The sequence below is a fragment of the Scyliorhinus torazame genome, chromosome 22 (genome assembly GCF_047496885.1).
Source record: "Scyliorhinus torazame isolate Kashiwa2021f chromosome 22, sScyTor2.1, whole genome shotgun sequence".
Lineage (NCBI taxonomy): Eukaryota > Metazoa > Chordata > Chondrichthyes > Carcharhiniformes > Scyliorhinidae > Scyliorhinus > Scyliorhinus torazame.
This window is the reverse complement of record NC_092728.1, coordinates 97,703,838-97,728,812: the sequence shown is the minus strand read 5'-3', so window position 1 is coordinate 97,728,812 and position 24,975 is coordinate 97,703,838. Positions and strand designations below refer to the sequence as shown.

Below are 24,975 nucleotides of genomic sequence, written 5' to 3'. Positions count from 1 at the left end.
AGATATCCTGGAGGGCCTTGATGACAGTGGTAGTGGTCATGTCGGGGCAGGGGATGGCGAATGGGAACCGGGAGTACTCGTCAATCACGTTCAGGAAATACGTGTTGCAGTCGGTGGAGGGGAGGGGGCCTTTGAAGTCCATACTGAGGCGCTCGAAGGGATGGGAAGCCTTTATCAGGTGCGCCCTCTCTGGCCGGTAGAAGTGCGGTTTGCACTCCGCGCAGATCTGGCAGTCCCTGGTAACCATCCTGATCTCCTCGATGGTGTAGGGCAGGTTGCGGGCCTTAATGAAGTGGACAAAGCGAGTGGCGCCCGGGTGGAGGTCCTCGTGGAGGGCTCGGAGGCGGTCCACTTGTGCGGTGGCACACGTGCCGCGGGACAGGGCATCGGGAGGCTCGTTTAGCTTCCCAGGACGGTACAAGATCTCGTAGTTGTAGGTGGAGAGTTCTATCCTCCACCGCAAGATCTTGTCGTTCTTTTTCTTGCCCCGCTGTGCATTATCAAACATGAACGCCACCGACCGTTGGTCAGTGAGGAGAGTGAATCTCCTGCCGGCCAGGTAATGCCTCCAGTGTCGCACAGCTTCAACTATGGCTTGTGCCTCCTTTTCGACCGAGGAATGACGAATTTCTGAAGCATGGAGGGTACGGGAGAAGAAGGCCACGGGTCTGCCTGCTTGATTGAGGGTGGCGGCCAGAGCTACGTCGGACGCATCGCTCTCGACCTGGATGGGAGGGATTCATCGATGACGCGCATCGTGGCCTTTGCAATGTCTGCTTTGATGCGGCAGAAGGCCTGGCGGGCCTCCATCGACAGGAGGAAGGTTGTGGACTGGATCAGGCGTCTGGCTTTGTCTGCGTAGTTGGGGACCCACTGGGCGTAATAACTGAAAAACCCGAAGCAGCGCTTCAGGACCTTGGGGCAGTGAGGGAGGGGGAACTCCATAAGGGGACGCATGCGTTCAGGGTCGGGGCCTATAACTCCATTTCGCACTACGTAGCCGAGAATGGCTAGGCGGTCGGTGCGAAAGACGCATTTATCCTTATTGTACGTTAAATGAAAGATTTTCGCGGGTTGGTGTCGTGGTCCTGCTGGTCATGGCCGCAGATGGTGACGTTATCAAGATACGGGAACATTGCGCGTAAGCCGTACCGGTCAACCATTCGGTCCATCTCGCGTTGGAAGACCGAGACCCCATTAGTGACACCAAAGGGAACCCTTAAAAATTGGTAGAGCGGCCCATCTGCTTTGAAGGCAGTGTACTTGCGGTCACTAGTGCGGAGGGGTAGCTGATGGTAGGCGGACTTGAGATCCACCGTGGAGAAGACCTTGTATTGCGCGATCCTGTTCACCAGGTCGGATATGCGGGGGAGAGGGTACGCATCCAGTTGCGTAAACCTGTTGATGGTCTGACTGTAGTCAATGACCATCCTATGCTTTTCTGCGGTCTTTACCACCACTACTTGAGCTCTCCAGGGACTGTTGCTAGCTTCAATGACCCCTTCCCTCAGTAGCCTTTGGACCTCTGACTGATGAAGGTCCGGTCCTGGGCACTGTACCGTCTGCTCCTGGTGGCGACGGGTTTGCAATCCGGGGTGAGATTCGCAAACAGGGAAGACGGGTCGACCTTAAGGGTCGCGAGGCCGCAGACAGTAAGGGGGGCTTTGCAAGTTACATTGGAAGTCCAACCCCAGGAGTGTAGCCGCACAAAGGTGCGGCAGGACATAAAGGCGGAAATTGTTGAATTTCCTGCCTTGGACTGTGAGGTTTGCTAGGCAAAACCCCTTTATCTCCTCCGAGTGTGCCCCAGAGGCCAGGGAGATTCTTTGGATTACAGGGTGGGTAACAAGTGAACAGCGCCTTACTGTGTCGGGGTGTATAAAGCCCTCCATGCTCCCAGAGTCAATCAGGCAAGACGTCTCGTGGCCGTTGATGAAGATCATTGTCGTTGCTGTTGCGAGTGTCCGAGGTCGATTTTGGTCCAGCGTCACCGAGGCCAGATGGAGCAGTTGTGGGTTGTGATCGGGCAGCATGTAGTCGGCTGTGCTGGGGGCCTGGGGCCCCATCCAAGATGGGTCGCACCATCGTGGTCGGCGATGTACAAAATGGCGGCGGCGATGGACAAAATGGCGGCGCCCATCCGTCCAGCGTGGTGTCCAAGGGTCAAGGAGGCCGCGGCCGTGGGTCGGGTGTGGTCCTCGGATAGGGGGGTGGCGGTGAGTGCTGGCCGCCTGGGGCCCGAAGGGAAGGTTGCCGCGGCGGTCCGGAGTCGTTGGAGACCGCGGCCACGGCTCGTGCTTGGCAGACGCCCACAAAATGGCCCTTCTTCCGCACCCTTTGCAGTTGGAGGTGCGGGCTGGGCAGTGCTGGCGGGGGTGTTTTGCCTGCCCGCAGAAGAAGCAACGGGGCCCAACTGAGCTAGCAGGCTGTCTTACAGCGCAGACCTGCGGGAACACGGGGAAGGTCAGCGGGGCTGCCGCTGCGGGATGCCATGCAGCCCAGGGGGCCGTCGCGCCCTGCGCGTTTTGGGGGGCAACATCCATGGACCCTGCCAGGGCCCGTGCCTCTCTCAATCCCAGGGTATCCTTTTCTAAAAGTATTTTTCGGATCTCTGAAGAGCTCATACCTGCTACGACGGCATCCCGGATTAGAAGTTCCGTGTGCTCGCTGCCCGAAACTTGCGGGCAGCCACAGTTTCTGCCTAGCACTAGTAGCGCACGGTAGAAGTCCTCCAGCGATTCCCCTGGGCTTTGCCATCTAGTTGCAAGCAGGTGACGTGCTTAGACCTGGATCACAGGGCGTATATAATGTCCTTTTAACAGCTCGATCGCATCATCATAGTCCTCCGCCTCCTCGATGAGGGAGAAGATTCCAGGGCTTACCCTCGAGTGCAGAAGATGCAGTTTCTGTTCTCCTGAGGGGGTGCCTCCGGCCTTATCGAGGTAGCCTTTAAAGCATGCCAGCCAGTGCTTAAAAATCGCAGCCGGGTTCTCCGCGTGGGGGCTGAGTTGTAGACACTCCGGCTTGATTCGCAGATCTATTCTTTCAGGTCAAGAGTAGTCTATTAAATTGATGCACAATCAATTAAACTTGAAGACGAGGTTGTATCATAACTGAAGGCTTTAATCGACTCGATCTGTTCCCCAGCAGCTTCGGTACAGAATGACGGCTGCTGGGACGGCATCTGTTCTTATACCCCGCCTGTCAGGGCGGAGCCACATACCAAACATCCAATGGCAAGCTGCTAGGCTTACGCAATGGTCTACAGCCTCTCGGGTACCGCAATACCTGACACTACCACAGCCATGAGGTCACCCAACCAGGCCAGGGCACTGAGAGGAATAGGAGACATCCACCCAAGCAGAACACGCTCTGGGCTATTAACGAGGCAAAGGCGAGGGCATCCGCCTTCACCCCCGTCTGCAGCTAAACTGGAGCTTTCACGGACCCTGCAGTCATTCCATGGACCATCAGGGTTCCGCGGACCCCAGTTTTAAAGACTCTCCTGAAAATCAGACGGCCTGGGATGGAGTCGGGAATCTTAGAATCGGGACCCGTCCGCCATTTTTAAAGTCATCCTGATTAGGTGAAAATCCCACGTATCCCTACAGAAATATTAGGCAGCGTTCCCATTTCTGATTGAGATCTGGACATCTCTGCCGGGAAGTGCATGGGTAAGGCTAGGACAGGGTTGGGCTGTGATGCATATCTTTTGGTGATGAGGGGAGATAAGGAAGCAAAATTGGGAAAGAGAAAAGGGATCATTTGAAACTGACTCGCAAACGTGACACTTTTCAATGACACACTCGGAATCCATTAATTCTAGTGGCGGATTTACAGTCAAATCCTACAAGAAAAAGATGTTATAAAACAAATTTGTTGCAAAAATTAAGTTGATTCAATGGTAAGAATTCCTTTGGGGATTTGGCAACACTCCAGTAATCCACACATTCTTCATGTATTAGTTTCAATAGTATCAGCAGCATGTTTGAATTTGAGTGATGTTAAGATATCCACGTATACATACTGTTTAGATAGAAGCAATTGATTTATTTTTGTTCCCTACCCTAGCCCAGGTGTACAGCGGTCACATATCGTGACGCTTTATTGCCGCCTCTGTAATTTACAGATGGTAGCAATCCTTACTCTGTGTTTTTCAATAAACTAATCAAAGGGGGAATAAACACAATTTGCTGCCCAGCAGCTCCCTCTGTGTTCAACATGTGATGGGTGTTGAAAATGCAAAGGATTGTGTTTTGTCTCACCTCTAATTGTAGATTGTTCATCCGTTAGCTCACCCTCTGTTTCAGGCTGGATTTCTGCTTTATGGGTCCTGCAGGTTAAAGACGATACAGGATTATTATTATATATTCAATACTGAACGAGGATTGCAGCATTGAATGACAGAAGTTTAATGTTAAATGCAACCGACCTGTGCCAACTGTTTGAAAAGCCGATCCATTTATTTCAATCCAGGGCGTGGAATGCCCTGCCTGCAACAGTAGTGGACTCGCCAACACTAAGGGAATTCAAATGGTCATTGGATAGACATATGGACGATAAGGGAATAGTGTAGATGGGCTTTAGAGTGGTTTCACAGGTCGGCGCAACATCGAGGGCCGAAGGGCCTGTACTGCGCTGTAATGTTCTATGTTCTATGTTGCCATTCCCTATTAAATTTTTCTTTAACTAAGTATTTCAATGCATGCATCCATTTCCCTTCGAAAGGAGAAGGTGGCGGCAATGTCATTGGACTCGTAATTAAGAGGTCCAGGCTAATAATCTGGGGACATGAGTTCAAACCCCACCATGGCAACTGGTGGAATTTAAATTCAACATAAAGCTAGTCTCGACCATGAAGGTATCACCGATTGTGTTAAAAAAACTATCTGCAACCTTTACCTGGTCCGGGTTACATGTGTCTCCAGACTCACAGCAATGTGGTTGATCCCCTCACTGACCTCTTTAGTGGTCCAGCAAGCCACTCAGTTATAGGGCAATTTGGGAAAGGCAACAAATGTTGAACTGGTGAGTGATACCCATATCAAATGAAAGAATATGAAAAATGAATCTATTGTGGATTCTGTACCTACTGCTCTCCCTGATGGGTAAGTCCATATAATAACTCTTTGCTTAGTGGGAAAATTTGATGGTGCCATTTCTAGCAGTGATGAACACCTATGTCAACTCCCTGGATCCATGCGGGTTTCATCATTGAAGAACACTGTGTGGACTGTGGACATAACGGCCCACATGCTGTCTGTCTCTGGGAAATTTAAATTTTTTTTGAAGAGTATCTAATTGTACTTTCTTTCCAATTAAGGGGCAATTTTAGCGTGGCCAATCCACCTACCCTACACATCTTTGGGTTGTGGGAGTGAAACCCACACAGACATAGGGAGAGTGTGAAAACTCCACACGGACAGTGACCCAGGGCCGGGTTTGAACTGTGATCCTCAGCGTCATAGGCAGCAGGGCAAACCACTGCGCCACAGTGCCGCCCTGTCCCTGGGGAATTGACGTAGTCCATATATGGACACTCCAAATGACACTATTGCCAAAATCATCCGCCCTGGTTTGCAGCTGTGATTTCCCGGTGCCATGGTGAATGCGATTTTTGCTGGAATGACGAATTGTCCATTCTTGCCCGCAACCGGCCTTGCCAGGGATGGTTCTGGAGAATCCTCCCCTATGTGATTGACCCTTTCCCCCAAATTCTTCAAATCCCACCTGTTCTTTTGGTATAAATCTTACATTTATGCCCTCAAATTACCAATGCACCAACATTCAAATGCCTCATGGTTTTGATCACCTCCATTAGAATGCCTCTTAATCCAATGAGAAGAGTGCTGGGGTCAGATTTTGCTGCCAGGATCAGGTTGGTCTTTCGTTGCTAGAGGGATGGAGTTCAAGACTAGTGAGGTTATGCTGCAATTGTATAGGGTGTTGGTGAGGCCGCATCTGGAGTATTGTGTTCAGTTTTGGTCTCCTTACCTGAGAAAGGACATATTGGCACTGGAGGGAGTGCAGAGGAGATTCACTAGGTTGATCCCAGAGTTGAGGGGATTAGATTATGACGAGAGGTTGAGTAGACTGGGACTGTACTCATTGGAGTTTAGAAGGATGCGGGGGGATCTTATTGAGACATATAAAATTATGAAGGGAATAGATAGGATAGATGCGGGCAGGTTGTTTCCACTGATCGGGGAAAGCAGAACTAGGGGACATAGCCTCAAAATAAGGGGAGGTAGATTTAGGACGGAGTGTAGGAGGAACTTCTTCACCCAAAGGGTTGTGAATCTCTGGAATTCCTTGCCCAGTGAAGCAGTTGAGGCTCCTTCTTTAAACGTTTTTAAGAAAAAGATAGATGCCTTTCTAAAGAATAAAGGGATTCGGGGATATGGTGTACGGGCCGGAGAGTGGAGCTGAGTCCACAAAGATCAGCTATGATCTCATTGAATGGCGGAGCAGGCTCGAGGGGCCAGATGGCCTACTCCTGTTCCTAGTTCTTCTGTTCTTATGAAAGGGTGACTAAAAGAAACCGCACAAACAGAATAGAGGGCTGCCACTTCCATTGGTGGCCCAGGCGATTTTCATGAGGGTGGGCTATTGAACTCGCCCAGACCAATGATCAAGCCAATTACTACATTTAAGGAGTTCATTAGGAGTTCATCTTTGAACCTTTCCAAATTTTCACAGAGGTGGATGGCCTTCCAAAGCTTACGAATGCAGACGAGCTCAAGGGCAGGGGCAGCCCGCCATTGGCCAGATGTTCTGGTCCCGCCATTGTCAACGGGGTTTCCCGTCATATGGACCCCCCCACCGCTGGGAAACACACGGCGGGGTTTCACTGTCGGCGGGTCCAGAAGATCCCGCCAGCAGGAACAGCAGATAAATCCCGGCCCTAACCTTTTAGAAATGTACTGCTTGTCCATTGTCAATACACTGAATTGTTTTCTTGAATTTGTAATATATTTGCTTTGTTTGGCCCCTTGTTCCGCACTGTAACCAATCACTGTTTGTCGATGTACCATTTGTCAATGTTCTCTGTTGATTATTCTCTTTGCCTACTATGTACGTACTGTGTACATTCCCTCGGCCGCAGAAAAATACTTTTCACTGTACTTCAGTACATGTGACAATAAATCAAATCAAATCAAATCAAAGAGCTTGATTAAATATGTCAGATATGATTTGTCAGATGCTGGATCCAAGGAAGCGACCACAAGGGAACGTAAAGGATACAAAGGTTCATTTAAAGATCGAATGAAAATCAATACACCATTCCACGAAGTGACTCCCGTGCCCCCGCCCACACTCGGGCCGGGGTTTCTATGTCCAGGTTAGTTCCCCGCTAATGAGGGAGCTCCGCGCCCTCTGCCGGGTAACTCCTATTCCTCGATAGTCACGGGGAACCTAATCAGCCCGGCCCCGTAGCTCTCATGTGGGTTATAACAGTTACAAATCTATATCAGTTGTCCTTAATTAACATGCCTTTCCAGTGTCCCAATAGCTTCACCTCACGATGTGATTTCTAGAATGTTACCAATACTGGGCTGACTGGTCTATAACTTTATCCTTTATTATTTTTGGGAGCAGAGGTGTTACATTGGCAATCACCCAATCTTCTGGCGCAATTTGTACACCTGAGGACATTCATAAGATTTTTGGTCGAGTGGCTCTGGACAAGGGAGGAAGAAAATAGTTCCTGCTGAGATCGTTATTCAGACCCTCCTAGTAAATAGTGTAGTTTTATAAGGTTTGATGACGTGGACTAGCATCTTGAAAATAGAATTGAATAACTTCACTCAAGCCATCAGTTTCCTGCCAGTGCTGGTATGTTCATTAAGCTAATTTCACTTACAGTAATAGTTCTTTGATGACACCAACAGCCACATCATCAATGATAGGCTTTCCCTTTCTGGCGGGAATCAGCAGATGCTCATTTATTTTGTTCTCATTTATTTTATTCTCATGTGTTTGAAATTCAACGTGAGTGACTGTGGCAAGTGGTCCTTGGAGGGGAGCTTCCTTTTTGGCTGGTTCCTAGGATAAAGAAAAATGATAAGAAGCCTTGAAGCTCATACAATTCATGGGAGGCAATGGTAATTTTGGGCATTTTGATTTATGAATGTTAATGAATGGTGTGCTCATCAAAGCCAAATATAATACAGTCATCCTTATACCCCATAAAGAAGGACAGAGGTGAACAACTTGCCATTGCTGCTGAACATTTTTGTGGCAGGGCAAGGATCAAAATGGCAAAGCTGGCACAAAGTGCTGCCACAAGTGGCCATTTGCCTTTCACCCAGGATGATGACAGGAGAATGCACTCCTGAAGAGGATCTTGGTTCTGGAGGCAACAGAAATGGGGTACTAAAGGAGATCTGAAGGTACATGTGCACATCAGCCACTACAGCTTTACTCGAAAGGTTAATAGAAGGGTAAAGGCTTGGGTCCAGCGCATTTGTTGAAATGCACGCACCCTGAATCAGTTTTACAGAAAACTGACTTCACAAAATATCATGGTCAGTTCATTTTAATAAATTCTCCTTGTTCCCTGTTCACATTGGATTAGGCCAAGAGACCGTGCAGATGTTAGGGATGGGGGTGATATTTCCAACAAAGCAGTTCTCCAAAGTCACTGCTCAAAATCTAAAGAGGAGCGACAAGCAGCATTTTATCAGAGAGTATGTATGGTGATGCGAAGAGCAAGGATGGAAAACAAATAATTAGAAAGGGTTCATCAAAGAAAATGATGAGTTCAATAAACAGAACGCAGGTAAACTATTCCAAACACGAAGAACAAAATAGCACCTATGTGGTTGCACAAAATGATGCAAAATACCTTTACAGATGCTATTACAAACTCTAGGTCATGTCTTTCCTCCAGTTATTTCATTTCGTAGGTTCACAACTTATCAGCACAAACTGAAGAATGAGCTTGGGACCTTTCTATCCTCAGTCTCAGTATCACACAAGCCATAGAATTTACCTAATGGACATACGAACAAGGAGCAGTAGGCCATTCAACCCCTCAAGCCTGAACATAGAACATTACAGCGCAGTACAGGCCCTTCGGCCCTCGATGTTGCACCGACCTGTGAAACCACTCTAAAGCCCATCTACACTATTCCTTTATCATCCTATGTCTATCCAATGACCATTTGAATGCCCTTAGTGTTGGCGAGTCCACTACTGTTGCAGGCAGGGCGTTCCACACCCTTACTACTCTCTGAGTAAAGAACCTACCTCTGACATCTGTCCTATATCTATCTCCCCTCAATTTAAAGCTATGTCCCCTCGTGCTAGACATCACCATCCAAGGAAAAAGGCTCTCACTGTCCACCCTATCCAATCCTCTGATCATCTTGTATGCCTCAATTAAGTCACCTCTTAACCTTCTTCTCTCTAACGAAAACAGCCTCAAGTCCCTCAGCCTTTCCTCATAAGATCTTCCCTCCATACCAGGCAACATTCTGGTAAATTTCCTCCGCACCCTTTCCAATGCTTCCACATCCTTCCTATAATGCGGGGACCAGAATTGCACACAATACTCCAAATGCGGCCGCACCAGAGTTTTGTACAGCTGCAACATGACTTCATGGCTCCGAAACTCAATCCCTCTACCAATACAAGTTAACACACCATACGCTTTCTTAACAACCCTCTCAACCTGGGTGGCAACTTTCAGCAATCTATGTACATGGACACCGAGATCTCTCTGCTCATCCACACTGCCAAGAATCTTACCATTAGCCCAGTACTCTGTCTTCCTGTTATTCCTTCCAAAAATGAATCACCTCACACTTTTCTGCATTAAACTCCATTTGCCACCTCTCAGTCCAGTGCTGTAGCTTATCTATGTCCCTCTGTAACTTGTAACATCCTTCCGCACTGTCCACAACTCCACCGACTTTAGTGTCATCTGCAAATTTACTCACCCATCCTTCTACGCCCTCCTCCAGGTCATTTATAAAAATGACAAACAGCAGTGGCCCCAAAACAGATCCTTGTGGTACACCACTAGTAACTGGACTCCAGTCTGAACATTTACCATCAACCACCACTCTTTGCCTTCTTCCAGCTAGCCAATTTCTGATCCAAACTGCTAAATCACCCTGAATGCCATGCCTCCGTATTTTCTGCAGTAGCCTACCGTGGGGAACCTTATCAAACGCTTTACTGAAATCCATATACACATCAACTGCTTTACCCTCAGCCACCTGTTTGGTCACCTTCTCAAAGAACTCAATAAGGTTTGTGAGGCACGACCTACCCTTCACAAAACCGTGTTGACTATCTCTAATCAAATTATTCCTTTCCAGATGATTATACATCCTATCTCTTATAAACCTTTCCAAGATTTTGCCCACAACAGAAGTAAGGCTCACTGGTCTATAGTTACCGGAGTTGTCTCTACTTCCCTTCTTGAACAAGGGGACAACATTTGCTATCCTCCAGTCTTCTGGCACTATTCCTGTAGACAAAGATGACTTAAAGATCAAAGGCTCAGCAATCTCCTCCCTAGCTTCCCAGAGAATCCTAGGATAAATCCCAACCGGCCCTGGGGACCTATCTATTTTCGCACTTTCCAGAATTGCTAACACCTCCTCCTTACGAACCTCAAGCCCTTCTAGTCTAGTAGCCTGAATCCCAGTATTCTCCTCAACAACATTATCTTTTTCCTGTGTGAATACTGACGAAAAATATTCATCCAGCACCTCTCCTATCTCCTCGGACTCCAAGCACAACCTCCACTACTGTCCTTGACTGGCCCTACACTTACCCGAGTCATTCTTTTATTCCTGACATATCTGGATTGGATTGGATTGGATTTGTTTATTGTCACGTGTACCGAGGTACAGTGAAAAGTATTTTTCTGTGAGCAGCTCAACAGATCATTAAGTACATGAGAAGAAAAGGGAATAAAAGAAAATACATAATAGGGCAACACAACATATACAATGTAGTAAGCTATAGAAAGCTTTAGGGTTATCCTTGATCCTACCTGCCAAAGACTTCTCATGTCCCCTCCTGGCTCTTCTTAGCTCTCTCTTTAGGTCCTTCCTAGCTAACCTGTAACTCTCGAGCGCCCTAACTTAACCTTCATGTCTCATCTTTACATAAGCCTCACCAATTAATAAGATCACGGCTGATCTGATGGCAACCCATCGCCTACTCCCGAAAACTTACCAACCAGGGGGCTGGTTTAGCACAGGGCTAAATAGCTGGCTTTGAAAGCAGACCAAGGCAGGCCAGCAGCACGGTTCAATCCCCGTACCAGCCTCCCCGAACAGGCGCCAGAATGTGACGACTAGGGGTTTTGCACAGTAACTTCATTTGAAGCCTACTTGTGACCAGAAGCTAGCCGCCTTGGCCTTAAAAAATATTCAAAGATTCTTCTTCCACAATCTTCTCAGGAAGAAAGACTCACAACCCTCTGTGTGAAAAATGTTTGCCTCATCTCTGTTTTAAATGGGCGACTGACTCCTGATTTTTAAACAGTGACCCCCCCCAGTTCTGGATTTTCACACAAGGGAAAACATCCTCTCCACATCAATGAGTTATCGGGAAGTGTAATTTTCTAATTCTGAGATTTCTTTTCGTTAAAAACGAATGCACAGACATACACATAGGTACGCTTTGAGGGCAGCACGGTGGCGCAGTGGGTTAGCACTGTGGCCTCACGGCGCTGAGTTCCCAGGTTTGATCCCAGCTCTGGGTCACTGTCTGTGTGGAGTTTGCACATTCTCCCCGTGTTTGCGTGGGTCTCGCCCCCACAACCCAAAGATGTGCAGGGTAGGTGGATTGGCCACGCTAAATTGCCCCTTAATTGGAAAAAATGAATTGGGTACTCTAAATTTAAACAAAAATAGGTACACTTTGGACTTACCACCAAACATTTCAAATAGATCGCCCTCTTCTCCATAAGGTCCCGGATAACTTTGGCAAAATTATAGAGTTCCTCAGGCAACACAAACTGGGGGAGATGATGTCACAATTATATTACTTACAATAGCAGGACTCACACAGGCTAAGTCTATTTTTATTGTATCTGTTTACGAATGCGAATAAAAAGGCTGGGATTTTCCAGACCGTTCGTGGCGGGAACCGCTGCGGGAGATTCGGCAGCCCAGCCAGAAGGCCACTGACGTTCGGCGGGACCTGCCGATGGAAAATTCCACTCCCAGTCCTGAATTTTCATAAAAGAAGGAGAGCCGTTGTTACAAAAGTGGTGGGCAGAGGGCTGAATCTGAAAATCCTGCCACCAAGCACGGCAGCTCCATTTTCACGAGGAGTGGAATGTGGGCAGGTACTAAATCACAGTGCAGCTGTCTCAGGCGGATCTGATCTTCATTAATGCGGTGTGCAAAATAAAACGGGGGCACCTTAGACCAGGCATGAGAAAATCTAAAGCTGTCAAAATTCTTTGGAGAGGTGGGGTACCCTTTTGGAGAGGTACACAGGGATAAGCAAGCTGCAAGAGGAGACAGTACGGGAAAATGTTGGTTGCCAGAGGGCTTGCAGGAGGAGAGTGAGGAAAAGAGAATCAATGGTTATTGTATGAGGATAAAATGCAAATACAGGGGAAAGACAACAAAAAAAAGACATTTGAGAACACACAATCCCAAAGGATTGTCAATCAGGCACCAAGCTATTTTTCTCCTTCTGCCTTGTTCATGGCAGTGCAAGAGAGGCTGCAGAAGTTTGCCAGAGAGGTAGCAATGCCACCTTTGGGCATTTCTGTTGCATTTTTCAAACACCAGCTCGGGACGTACTTGCCTCACATTTTTTTTAAAAACCTCAGAGAAAGACCAAGATTGGTAATACAGGGGACTTAAGTCCCCATGCCTGCGTGAAAACGGCTCCCAGCTCTAGCTGGCGATATGGCTCGGAGCATTGCCAGGTCTGTGGCCACGCATGCGCACGGCGGCAACCTGCAGCGGCCGCGCCATGCTTCAGGGCAGACTCAGCCCATGGACCCGGACCGCACCTGGCAGGCGTGGCCTGATAGAGCCAGCAAAACCGCTTCCACAGCGATTGGTGCGCCATCTTTAAAGGATGCTCTGATCGGCTATGAACAAGGAGGACCCAACCAAAACGCATTAGGGCGACACCCCCACTCGCCAGGTAGGTATCCGGTGTTTCCACCGCCCCCCCCCCCCCCCCCCCCCCCCCGCCGCTCCCCAACCACAGAAGTATCCCCACAGAGCCAAGTCCCCTCCCCCAATCTGCATCCCCCCTCTCGCCCCCACCTTCAAAGGCAAATCCCCTCCTCCCTTCACAGCCAAGCCCCCCTTCACAGGAAAGCCTCCCACTTTCACAGGCAAGTCCCCGCCCTTCACAGGCAATTCTCCCCCAACCTTCACAGGCATCGGCTCTTCTTTCTACACCTCCCATACATAAGGGGAAAGCCCCAATAGGGTTTTCAACAGCGACCACCTCTGGCACTGTCCCTTGGTACAGGTTGGCACTGCCATGCTGTGTCAGGGGGCAGTGCTCCGGGCATGTCCGTCTCCCCCAGGGACTATACCTACCTTGGCGCTACCAACAGGACCCCCTTGACTGAATCCCATTTTTAACTAACTGCTGTACCTCGCTGATGGTTTGGATATTTAGTGAGGGGGGGGGGGGGGGCATGTGGCAGGGAGGCCTGTTAATAATAAAATAGACACAGTCAAAAGTATTTAATGAGGTTCCTGTCCTATGTGGGTGGAACCCTCATTACACCACTGGCGAGTGGTGGGGAAAATCGGGAAACAAGGTCTCGCCAGGGAGAATCTCTTTTCCCAATTCTTGCGGGAATTTGCACCCGTGTCAGCGCATACGCTCGGAGCAGACGCAGGTGCAAAATTTCCCCCTGTCAATGGCATAGGTGCTTTTACATTACAGGAGTACAATCAAGAACAGGTACCCAATTCTGCCTCTGTCATCATAGAATTTACAGTGCAGAAGAAGGCCATTCGGCCCAGCGAGTCTGCACTGGCTCTTGGAAAGAGCACCCTACCCAAGGTCAACACCTCCACCCTATCCCCATAACCGAGTAACCCCACCCTAGTGGCAATTTTGGACATTAAGGGCAATTTATTATGGCCAATCAACCTAACCTGCACATCTTTGGACTGCGGGAGGAAACCGGTGCACCCGGAGGAAACCCACACACACACTGGGAGGATGTGCAGACTCCGCACAGACAGTGACCCAAGCCGGAATCGAACCTGGGATCCTGGAGCTGTGAAGCAATTGTGCTATCCACAATACTACCATGCTGCCCTATGAAGTCTATAGTCTCAATGACATAGAAAACAGGCAGCTTTTGTGACCCATTGATGAATGTACTGCTGGATTAAAACCAGAAGGTTTCAACAAACTAAGTACAGCAGTTTGGCTCTGTGGATTAGCACTCCCGTCTCCATATTGTACAGTGAAGTAATATTTCAAAGGTCAGTTCCCTATATTGAATGTAAAAAGGTTTAACTGTCTATGAAGGTTACCCTCCTACAATGACCATCAACTATACACCAAAGTGTAAAACTGCAGTAGAACATCATGAAAGGGATTTAGCAGTGGCTATCAGAAGTGATTGTCATACTTTAATGGTCAAACTTCCAGGTGATCCAGAATGATCCAGCCATTTGTGGTGGTTAAAAGAGGGGAAAAGTCATCAGTACAAAATAAAGGAAAAAAAACTCACATATTGGTCTGTAAACATGGAGTAACATTTTCAAAAGAAGTGCTAATTCCAGTAGAAATTCTACTCACCTCTTTGTCCAAATTGGGTCGGGCACATGCATCTATTTTCTGTTCCAACTGTTCAAGATGGGAAGCTATATCCAGTGTTTGTCTGTTGCTGACGGCGGCCTGAAATGTAGCTATATTAATTTAAAATGAAATATCTCCCTAGACCCAGGGGCATGTCTAGCATCCCCAAAGCTAGTCTGGCTGAGATCCACTAATTCAGCATGAACTGGGGATCAAACTGGGTTTGTCCCAGAATGTACTGCATCCCAAGCAATCAGGGACGCTATTAGTATTTCTTCATTCCTCAAGTAAAATACAGGAAGATTACTTAAATTTGGTTTTCACAACATCCCCACTTGGAGTAGAATCCTAGGCCCGACCATCTTCACAGTAACTTCATTGCAGTGTAACGTAAGTGTGACACAAATAAAGATTATTATTATTATTCAGCTGCTTCATCAATGGTCTTCCTTCCAAAATAAGGTCAGATATGGGGACATTCGCTGTTTACTGCACAATGTTCAGCAGCACCATTTGTGACTCTTCAGACACTGAAGCAGTCCACGTACAAATGCAGTAAGACCTGGCCAATATCCAGCCTCCCCCTGACAAGTGGCAAGTAACATTCACGCCACACAAGTGCCAGGCAATGACCATCTCCAATAATTGAGAATCAAGACAATGCCCTTTGACACCAAAGGCATTACCATCAATGCATTCCCACTATCAACATCCTGGGAGTTACCAGTGACCAGAAACTGAACTCGGCTAGCCATATAAATACTGTGGCTACAAGAGCAGGTCAGAGGCTAGCAATCCTGTGCCGAGTTACTCATCTCCTGACTCCCCAAAGCCTGCCCATCATCTACAGGGCACAAATCAGGAGTATAATGAAATACTCTCCACTTGCAGCTCCACACTCAAGAAGCTCAACACTGTACAGGACAAAGCAGCCTGCTTGATTGGCACCATTCCCACAAACATTCACTCCCTTCACCACCGACGCACAGTAGCAGCTGTGTGTACCATCTACAAGCTGCAGTGTAAGAACTTAGGCAGTACCTTCCAAACCCACGACCACTACCATCTAGAAGGACAAGGGCAGCATATACATGGGAACCCCATCACCTGGAAGTTCCCCTCCAAGTCACCCATCATCCTGATCTGAAAATATATCGCCGTCCCTCCACTGTCGCTGGGTAAAAAGTTTGAAACTCTCTCCCAAATAACACAGTGGATGTACCGACACTACATGGAGCGATTCAAGAAGGCAGCTGACCACCATCTTCTCAAGGGCAATTAGGGATGGGCAACAAATGCTGGCCTGGCCGGCGAAGCCCACATCTCGTAAACGAATAAAGAAAAAAAAAAGCCCATTGACTCAGAAAGAATCTCTTACCTCAGTTTTAATTCTTGTTTGAGTGTTTGTCAGAAATCGTTTGATTTTTTCAATGAACATCAAATCTAACGTGTAACGCGTGAATTTGTCTTCAACCTCTTTGATCACCCCAGTGCTCTATTTGGAAGAATGAATAAAAGTAACATATTCAATATCACACTATGATTCATAATTCGTTAGACTTGCTTGGCATGAACAGTTGCAAGTCTGATAAAATAGACCTGTCCAATGAGGCACGTAAAACATTTTTGAGGTCAATAAACCGGTATAGGTCATGATTGCAATGACGTGTATTCAACTGATTTAAATGCATCCTACCTTCGGTGGACTGAAAGATCTTGCTGGTGAAACAGTTGGAAGACAAGTGTCAAAAGGACATTTGCAGACAAACTCGCCTTTCTCTTTCAAATGCTGATAGGACTGCTGCACCTTTCCAGCATTTGAAATTGTTTATTTTATGTCAACTGCTTAATTGCCAGCTGGCACAGCACATGACCGCACACAAGCCAATTGTGGAGGACAATAGGCGAAGGTTCCCATGTATGCGCCGGAGGTGTGCAGATTGCGAAGATCATGATGATATTCAGCGTCTAATACTGATTTGATGTCAGACCTGCTATTTTGATCCCTACTGCTTCAGTTAATGTCCTCTCGAACAAGCAAAGTTGAGCATCCATTCAACTGCATGAGCGACTCGCCCACCAGTGCTATTTAAAGGTATCACCTTCCTATTTGCGGGTGAGTTGCTTTTTACTATCTGTTATTCCTGAGTTAGTGACGCATTTGGGTGTTGAATGAGTTATTAGAAGATGGTTAAGTCAGCAAGGCATGGTGCTCAACATTTGGAAGGAGTTGTATGCTTTTCAAAGGCTCCTAGTGCACCACCTTGTCCCAATCATGAAGTTGATAGGCACAGTTCCCCTTAGGTTGAAACATGAAAGGAACCAGAGGCAGCCAAGATGACAAGTTGCCTTCAGAGGGAAGAGGAAGGCTTTCAGCAGAAGACATTCACCACCTTAGTTTTTCAAGGGGCATTTCTCAGCCAGGGGAAATGTGTGGAGCTAGTGATGGTGCTGGCAGAATTTGCCATGTAAGGGTACATTCATTGGCCACACATGGAGGTCATCAAACTTCTTGCGGCACTGCACGATAGCACAGTGGTTAGCGCTGTTGCTTCACAGTATCAGGGACCTAGGTTCAATTCCAGCCTTGGATGACTGTGTGGAGTTTGTATGTTCTCCCCGTGTCCTCCATGTGTCCAGGTTTCCTCCGACAGTTCAAATCTGCGCAGGTTAGGTGAATTGGCCATACTAAATTGCCCCTTAGTGTACCAAAGGTTAGGTGGGGTTACAGGGATGGGGCGGGTGAGTGGATGTTCTTTTGGAGGGTCGGTGCAGGCTTGATTGGCCGAATAGCCTCCTTTTGCCCTGTAGGAATTCTGTGGTTCTATGGTTCATTGCATTCCTGTCTTCAGGACTTATTATAAAGGTATCTGTCATAGCAAGGGTTACCGTGGGATTGGGAAACAGAACCGGCCACATTGTGTGACGAATGCAGGATGTTGGATATATTGGATTATGGACATTTGGCAATTTGAGGTTTGGAAGCCTGGTTTGGAGTGTATTTGACTGCAGTAGTCATGTTTTAAAAAGAGTCTTGTTGTGCAAGACCAGAAAGCTTTTAGGAGCCAGAGGTGAATTTGACCAGAGTGAAAGCCTGGGCTAATGCACTATTGTTTGACTAGAGGGAGTCCTGGGGAGTTAATGCATTTTCAGCCTGGGGAGTTGATTTGCTTTCAGCTTGGGGAGATGATGTCATTGCTGGGTGGAGCTAAGGCATTCAGACATTTAAAAAAAAGAAATTTAGATACGCAATTATTTTTTTCCAATTAAGGGGGAATTTAGCGTGGCCAATCCACCTACCCTGCACATCTTTTTGAGTTGTGAGGATGAGACCCAACCACGCAGATACGGGGAGAATGTGTAAACTCCGCACGGACAGTGACCCGGAGCTGGGATCGAACCCAGGTCTTCGGCACCGTGGGCATTCAGACATTTTGAAAATGATTTTGAGTGGCGTTTTGATCTAGCTACTCTTTAGACCACAAGTAAAGTATTTTGCTCTCACAGTAGGATAGTTTTAAAAAAGTAATAGTATTTGAAGCAGTGCAGCCTTGTCTGAGGACAAGGGGAAGCTGAAACCAATCAGTTGAAACCACTTTTGGAAGATATCCAGCCAGAGTCTACCGGGGTTCTAACAGGAGCCAAATCTGTTCTGGAAAGCAAGTATTCCTCTGTGCCATCGGAATGTAGGATGGATTGAGAGTTGTATGATTTCCCTTTCTTGTTGTTTAATTGGGAATTGAGATAGTAATTAAAGGCATTGCATTTACTGCATTGAATAGTATTGTTTAAGGGGTAATTGTAAGCTATTTTCAGGTGTGATGTTAAAGAGTTTAACAATGTGTTAATAATAAAGCTTTGGTTTAAAAATTCTAATTCTCTATTTCTTCAATCAATCCTGGAACAATCAATCCTAGGGCAGCACAGTAGCATAAGGGCAGCACGGTAGCACAGTGGTTAGCACTGTTGCTTCACAACACCAGGGTCCCACGTTCGATTCCCGGCTTGGGTCACTGTCTGTGCAGAGTCTGCACGTTCTCCCCGTGTCTGCGTGGATTTCCTCCGGGAGCTCCGGTTTCCTCCCACAAATCCCGAAACTGGACTAGGGGCCAATAGGTGAATTGGACATTCTGAATTCTCCCTCTGTGTACCCGAACAGCCGCCAGAATGTGGCGACTAGGGGCTTTTCACACTCCATTGCAGTGTTAATGTAGCCACTGTAACTTCATTGCAGTGTTAATGTAGCCTACTTGTGACAATAAAGATTATAAAAGATAAAAGTATTCTTTCCGTACAGTCTTACAGAATAAACTAAAATATTGGGGTTTCAGTCCAGTGGTCTAGCCACTGTTGGGGTCTGGTTCGGGATTGCAATAATTGTGATTGATGTAAAGAGTACATGGCCAGTTGTGAACAGGACAGAGACCTGTGCAGAAGCAAGCATGGAGTTAGCCATAGCTTAAGCTATATCCTGTATATATGTGCATAGTTATGTGTGCTCGATAAATACTTATTGTTCAACCATACAAGACTCAGAACCTCTTTGTGAGACCTACTGAACATACAACATGGCGGCAATAGGAAAACTGTTGGCATTAACAATCACCTGTTCCCACTGACCTTCCCATTTGTTCTTGAGACTGGAAACCAATTACACTGCTAACAATTTCAGCTCTGGTGAAAGGCAATTCATTTGAATTGTCAACTCTATATCTGTCTCCACAGATGATGCCGGTCCTGCTGAGTATTTCTGGCATTTTCTGTTTTTATTTCAGTTGTGCATCACAAGGATTCTACATATAATGATTTTGTGGCCATTTTATCATCTCGATATCCATAGCAAATTAATATTGGCTGAGGCAAGCTGTTGAGCTATGCATCCTATGAAGTCAACGGTAAGCTATAAATTACAAAACCGTTCACAGATACGTCCACACTAAGACATTGCAACTGACTAGACCAAGCTTAAATAAGTCTTATTTTCAGGCAGTTTCATTCTAAATAAACCAAAAACAGTGACTTCTTATTTAATATTCAGTACATACCTGTTCTAAGGATAGGGCTTCCATTAGTTCTAAATCAACCAGAATTGTCCCTTCTGTCTTGGCAATGTTGGTGGTTGTCTGTTCCACTTTCTCGTTGTATAACCCAATTTCATGTGGTGTATAGTTACCGCCTTCTGCAAATAACCTAAATTTCAATGTAAGATTTTGTTTAGAAACAAGCAAAAGGCTCAACAATTTAATCTCTTCTGCTGGATCGCTGCTACCTACTCAACTTATAATGGTATCACTTAATAATTCTCTAATTGCCCGTATATCCCCAAACATTCTATGTTTCAATGTTCCTCCTGAGCAGCTTTATTCCACAAATCTGTAATCAATTGTGCTCCTGCATTTTAAACTTGTGCACCCTTGCATTCAAATCCATTCAGCCCTTCTCCATGTCAAAAGAACAAATGGCCACTTCTGTAGCTTCTCCTCATAAAACAGGTGCCGAATCACAGCTGTCAACTTAGTTGCCCTTCACTCGACCAACACCAATGCTTGGATGCTCCTCTCATAATGTGGTGACTTCTCCATAACTGTACAAGTACTCTCGGAGGGACCAGACCTGGTGACTATGGAGAAATGTTTGCTTGATTCTCTAGCTATACAGGGGCAGCACGGTGGCGCAGTGGTTAGCACTGCTGCCTCATGAGGCCGAGGACCGGGGTTCGATCCTGGCCCCAGGTCACTGTCCATGTGAAGTTTGCACGCCCACAACCCAAAGATGTGTAGGGTAGGTGGATTGGCCACGTTAAATTGCCCCTTAATTGGAAAAAGATTCTCTAACTATACAGCCCTAGGTCCTATTGTTTTCTTTATGGCTGTTGTGCACTTACTGATCTATCTGCCAGTATCCCCAAATCTCTCTACAATATCTTAGAGGATATCAACAGCTTATATTTGGCTTATATTGCCATTGAAGCAATGGGGATATGAGGAAAAGCTTTCTCACGCAGTGCGTTGGGATCTGGATTGCACACCCTGAGACTGTGGTGGAGGCAGATTCAATCACGGCTTTCAAAAGGGAATTGGATTGTTATATAAAAACAAAGAATGTGTAGGGCTATGGGGAGTAGATCGCAAGGTGGCACGAGGTAAATTGGTCCTTTGGAGAGCCAGCATAGAACGATGGACCAAATGGCCTCTTTTTGTGCTGCAATGATCTCGTGATTCTGTGACTCCTACTAAATCTCATGACTTTGCATTTGTTCATGGACCTAGACCAGAGCCCTAAATCTTTGGTTAAATCCAGTTAGGGTCACATAACGTGTTATTTAAAGTTGACAAAGTTGAATTCAAGACACTTGCTCAGAGTATATGACCACAAGATTCTACGGGCTTTACCCAAATAAAAATAAACGTTTACTATACAAGGTCAAAAAGATGAAATAATTCCCAAAGCCTATCTTATGCTCTAAAATTCAGTGTCAGCTCCCCAGGACTTCTTCTGAGCCTTAACTGCATAGAGCTATCAAATGGCTCCCAGGACCTCATCTGAGCCCCAACTGCACAGAGCCAGCTAACAGCAAAGCCTTGGTTACATGGACCCTGTAACAGCAGGTCTTTCCGGAATGGTCTTTTTCCTTGCTACAGAACACTCACACTCCGAAGCAAACACGCAACTAAATTGAAACCTCGAGCTTTCTTAAGTTTCACCATGACAAAGTAGTCTTTCAGGGCTCACTGAATGCTTTAAAATTAATTGTAGCTCCAGCTCCTGAAACAACTCTCTGGGCTGCATTTCTTTACAAGCAGGTTAGATACCCCACCTTCTTCAGCTAAGTAAGCCCATTTATTGTTTTATCATCTTACCTTTCTAGCTGCTAAACCCTTAAGTCACCATGGCCCCCCAACCTTTTTAAGTGTAATAGTCTTTAAGCTGCTTTGGTAGCATTCATCTAATTTTCCATAGTTAGGCCTTAATCTTCCCAGAGCTAAAATTACTTCTGCAATATTGCTATGAGACATGAACTAGATATCTATAACCAAAAATACACTGTAACGGTGCATACACTTCAAAAATATCTTTCAACATGATTGTACAAACACACTTTGCGAGCGACTCTTTGGCCACTAGATAAACTGACATTTGTCCCAGCAGTTTAAGGTGGATTTAAACCTAGTCTTGAAACTGCAACCCATTATTAATCAGAATTTCACACATCCCACTTGATGCACCTAAAGCTTAGGCTTCTTGATACAGTCAAGTTCAATCTTTTTACATTGGTACCTGAATGATGTGATAAATTGTGCATTGCCATCTTGTAATTGTGATAGAGATTTGTCCATCGTATACTGAAAGTTGCGAAGTAATCTGTCGACAGAGTCCATGTATGTATCTTGTTTGGTGTGAAGGGAATTCAGCAAAGTAACCAGCCTGGGATAATGCAAAACAATGAGAAAGAAAAAACAATTTATAGTGTGATGAACAAAGCGGAAGAACACTGTGACCTATGAGGCAGGAAGAACAAGGGAATGAACTTCATGGGGACATCATCAGCCATTCTGAATTGAACCTATCCAGCGGGATTCTCCCTTCCAGGGGACTAAGTCCCCACACCGGCGGGAGACCCGGCGCCAATCACTCCGGCGTCAACAGCCCCCGAAAGTACGGAATTCTCCCCACTTTTGGGGCTAGGTGGGCGGCGGAGGGGTTGGAGCTGCTTCAGCCGGTGGCAAAGGGTCAGCGCGAGTTTGCGCATGCGCGGAACCGCTGGAGTGGTTCCGCGCATGCGCAGACCGGCCGGCCGCACTTTGCCGCATGCGCTGGGGGTTCTCTTCTCCGCGCCAGCCATGGCGGAGCCCTATAGGAGAAGGACGAAGTGCCCCCACAGCACAGGCCTGCCCGCAGATCGCGGGCCAGGACACCGTGGGGCCCCCCTCCCGGGTCCAACCCCCCCCCCCCGCGCCGCCCCCCCCCCCCCCCTCGCCCCCCCCCCCAAGGACCACCCCCACCGACTTACCTGCCAGGTCCCGCCGTGTGGGACCATGTGTAACTCACGCCGGCGGGACTGGCCAAAAACGGACGGCCGCTCGGCCCATCGGGGCCCGGAGAATCGCCGGGGGGGCCAAACGGCATGGCGTGACTCCCGCTCCCACCCGGCGGGGGGTCAGAGAATCCCGCCCATATAGTCCCAAAGGTTAGGTAATTTGAACATTCTGAATTTTCCCTCTGTGTACCCAAACAGGCGCCGGAATGTGGCGACTAGGGGCTTTTCACAGTAACTTCATTGCAGTGTTAATGTAAGCCTACTTGTGACAATAAAGATAATAATTATTATTATTGTTGTTCTTCTAAATTGTTCTTAAGTTAAGATCACGAATTCCCTATCTAATACCACAATCGGATCTTCAGCACTGTATGTACTATAGTAGTTCAAAAAAGCTGATCATTACTACCCCAGAGCATTTAGGACTGGAAACAAATGCGTTCTTGCCACATCTGAGACAAGGGGCGTCATTCTCCGACCCCCCGCTGGGTCGGAGAATGGCCGTTGGCCGCCGTGAATCCCGCCCCGCCGAAGTCTCCGGTACCGGAGATTGGGCGGGGGCGGGAATCGGGCCGCGCCGGTTGGCGGGACCCCCCGCTGGATTCTACAGCCCGGATGGGCCGAAGTCCCGCCCAGGAATTGCCTGTCCCGCCGACGTAAATCAAAGCTGGTATTTACCGGCAGGACCAGGCGGTGTGGGCGGGCTCCGGGGTCCTGGGGGGGGCACGGGGCGATCTGACCCCGGGGGGTGCCCCCACGGTGGCCTGGCCCGCGATCGGGGCCCACCGATCCGCGGGCGGGCCTGTGCCGTGGGGGCACTCTTTCCCTTCCGCCTCTGCCACGGCCTCCACCATGGCGGAGGCAGAAGAGACTCTCCCCACTGCGCATGCGCGGGAAACTGACAGCGGCCGCTGACGCTCCCGCGCATGCGCCGGGAAACTGACAGCGGCCGCTGACGCACCCGTGCATGCGCGCATTTCCGCGCCAGCTGGCGGGGCAACAAACGCCATTTCCGCCAGCTGGCGGGGCGGAAATCCCTCCGGCGTCGGCCTAGCCCCTCAATGTTGGGGCTAGGCCGCCAAAGATGCGGAGCATTCCGCACCTTTGGGCCGGCGCGATGCCCGTCTGATTGGCGCCGTCTTTGGCGCCAGTCGGCGGACATCCCGCCGTTGGGGGAGAATTTCGCCCAAGTTTTTAAAAAAGCCACAAATTTAAAAAATGTAAATCTTCACTTGATAGATTATAACATCTGTAATATTACAGAATAATACATGCTGTTGCGGATCACAGGCAAATAGTGTGATGTGTTCAAGGATAGGTCTCTCACAAGTGCTCCAATTGCATCATGATGAATTAATCATGGGGGCTGGTCCGCTATCTGTGATACCCACATGACCCCCTCCCCCTCAACCCCTTACCGGCACCCTTCCCCAACCCCGGCCACCACTGCCACCACTGCCTACTGATTTCAGGTGTGCTCTATGAGTGGAGACAGGGCATTTCTCTAAGGGGAGGGTCAGTTGGCTCATGGTATCATTCATTTATTTGATTAAGGGGCAATTTAGCATGGCCAATCCACCTACCCTTCATATCTTTGGGTTGTGGGGGTGAGATCCAAGCAGACGTGGGAAGAATGTGCAAACTTCACATGGACAGTGACCCAAGGCTGGGATTGAACCCGGGTCCTCGGCGCTGTGAGGCAGCAATGATAACCACTCATGGTAAAATTCATGTCCCTGAGTCAGAAAGTTCTGGGCCGGGATTCTCCGAGCCGAAAACGCTCGGCGCAGGGGCGAAGAATGGGGCGTCAGGCTCGCGATCGGGTCCGACACCGGGACGTGAACCTCCGGCGGCCGGAGAATCGGTGGCAGTCGAGCACGTGGTCGACGCGACGCCGGTCGGAGGCCGTTGAAAGAAACTCATCTTGTTTGTCCGTGCACTCACCACCGGGGCCAGCTACAACAGACCCACCCACACCACAAACTTCGGCCCAAACCCAAACCTTCCCAGAACCTCAAACAGGTACCGCCACTCCACCCGGTCGAAAGCCTTCTCCGCGTCCATAGATACCACCAGCTCCTTACCCGTCCCTTCATTGGGGTCATGATCACATTTAGTAACCACCTAATGTTATTGGAAAGTTGCCTGCCCTTCACGAAACCCGTTGGTTC

General features: G+C 47.9%; 1 protein-coding gene across 2 annotated transcripts in view; it reads right to left on the bottom strand.

The window, feature by feature from the left end:
* Positions 1–24,975, bottom strand: part of ccdc180 (coiled-coil domain containing 180) — a 216,211-nt gene that overhangs the window by 54,676 nt on the left and 136,560 nt on the right. For both annotated transcript variants that reach the window (XM_072488692.1, XM_072488691.1), the window contains exons 24-30: positions 22,045–22,191; positions 19,812–19,956; positions 16,145–16,261; positions 14,767–14,865; positions 11,897–11,983; positions 7,865–8,046; positions 4,266–4,333 (exon numbers count right to left, since the gene is read on the bottom strand). In XM_072488692.1, the coding sequence (XP_072344793.1) occupies positions 4,266–4,333; positions 7,865–8,046; positions 11,897–11,983; positions 14,767–14,865; positions 16,145–16,261; positions 19,812–19,956; positions 22,045–22,191 (845 nt within the window). The remainder of the gene's footprint in view (positions 1–4,265; positions 4,334–7,864; positions 8,047–11,896; positions 11,984–14,766; positions 14,866–16,144; positions 16,262–19,811; positions 19,957–22,044; positions 22,192–24,975) is intronic.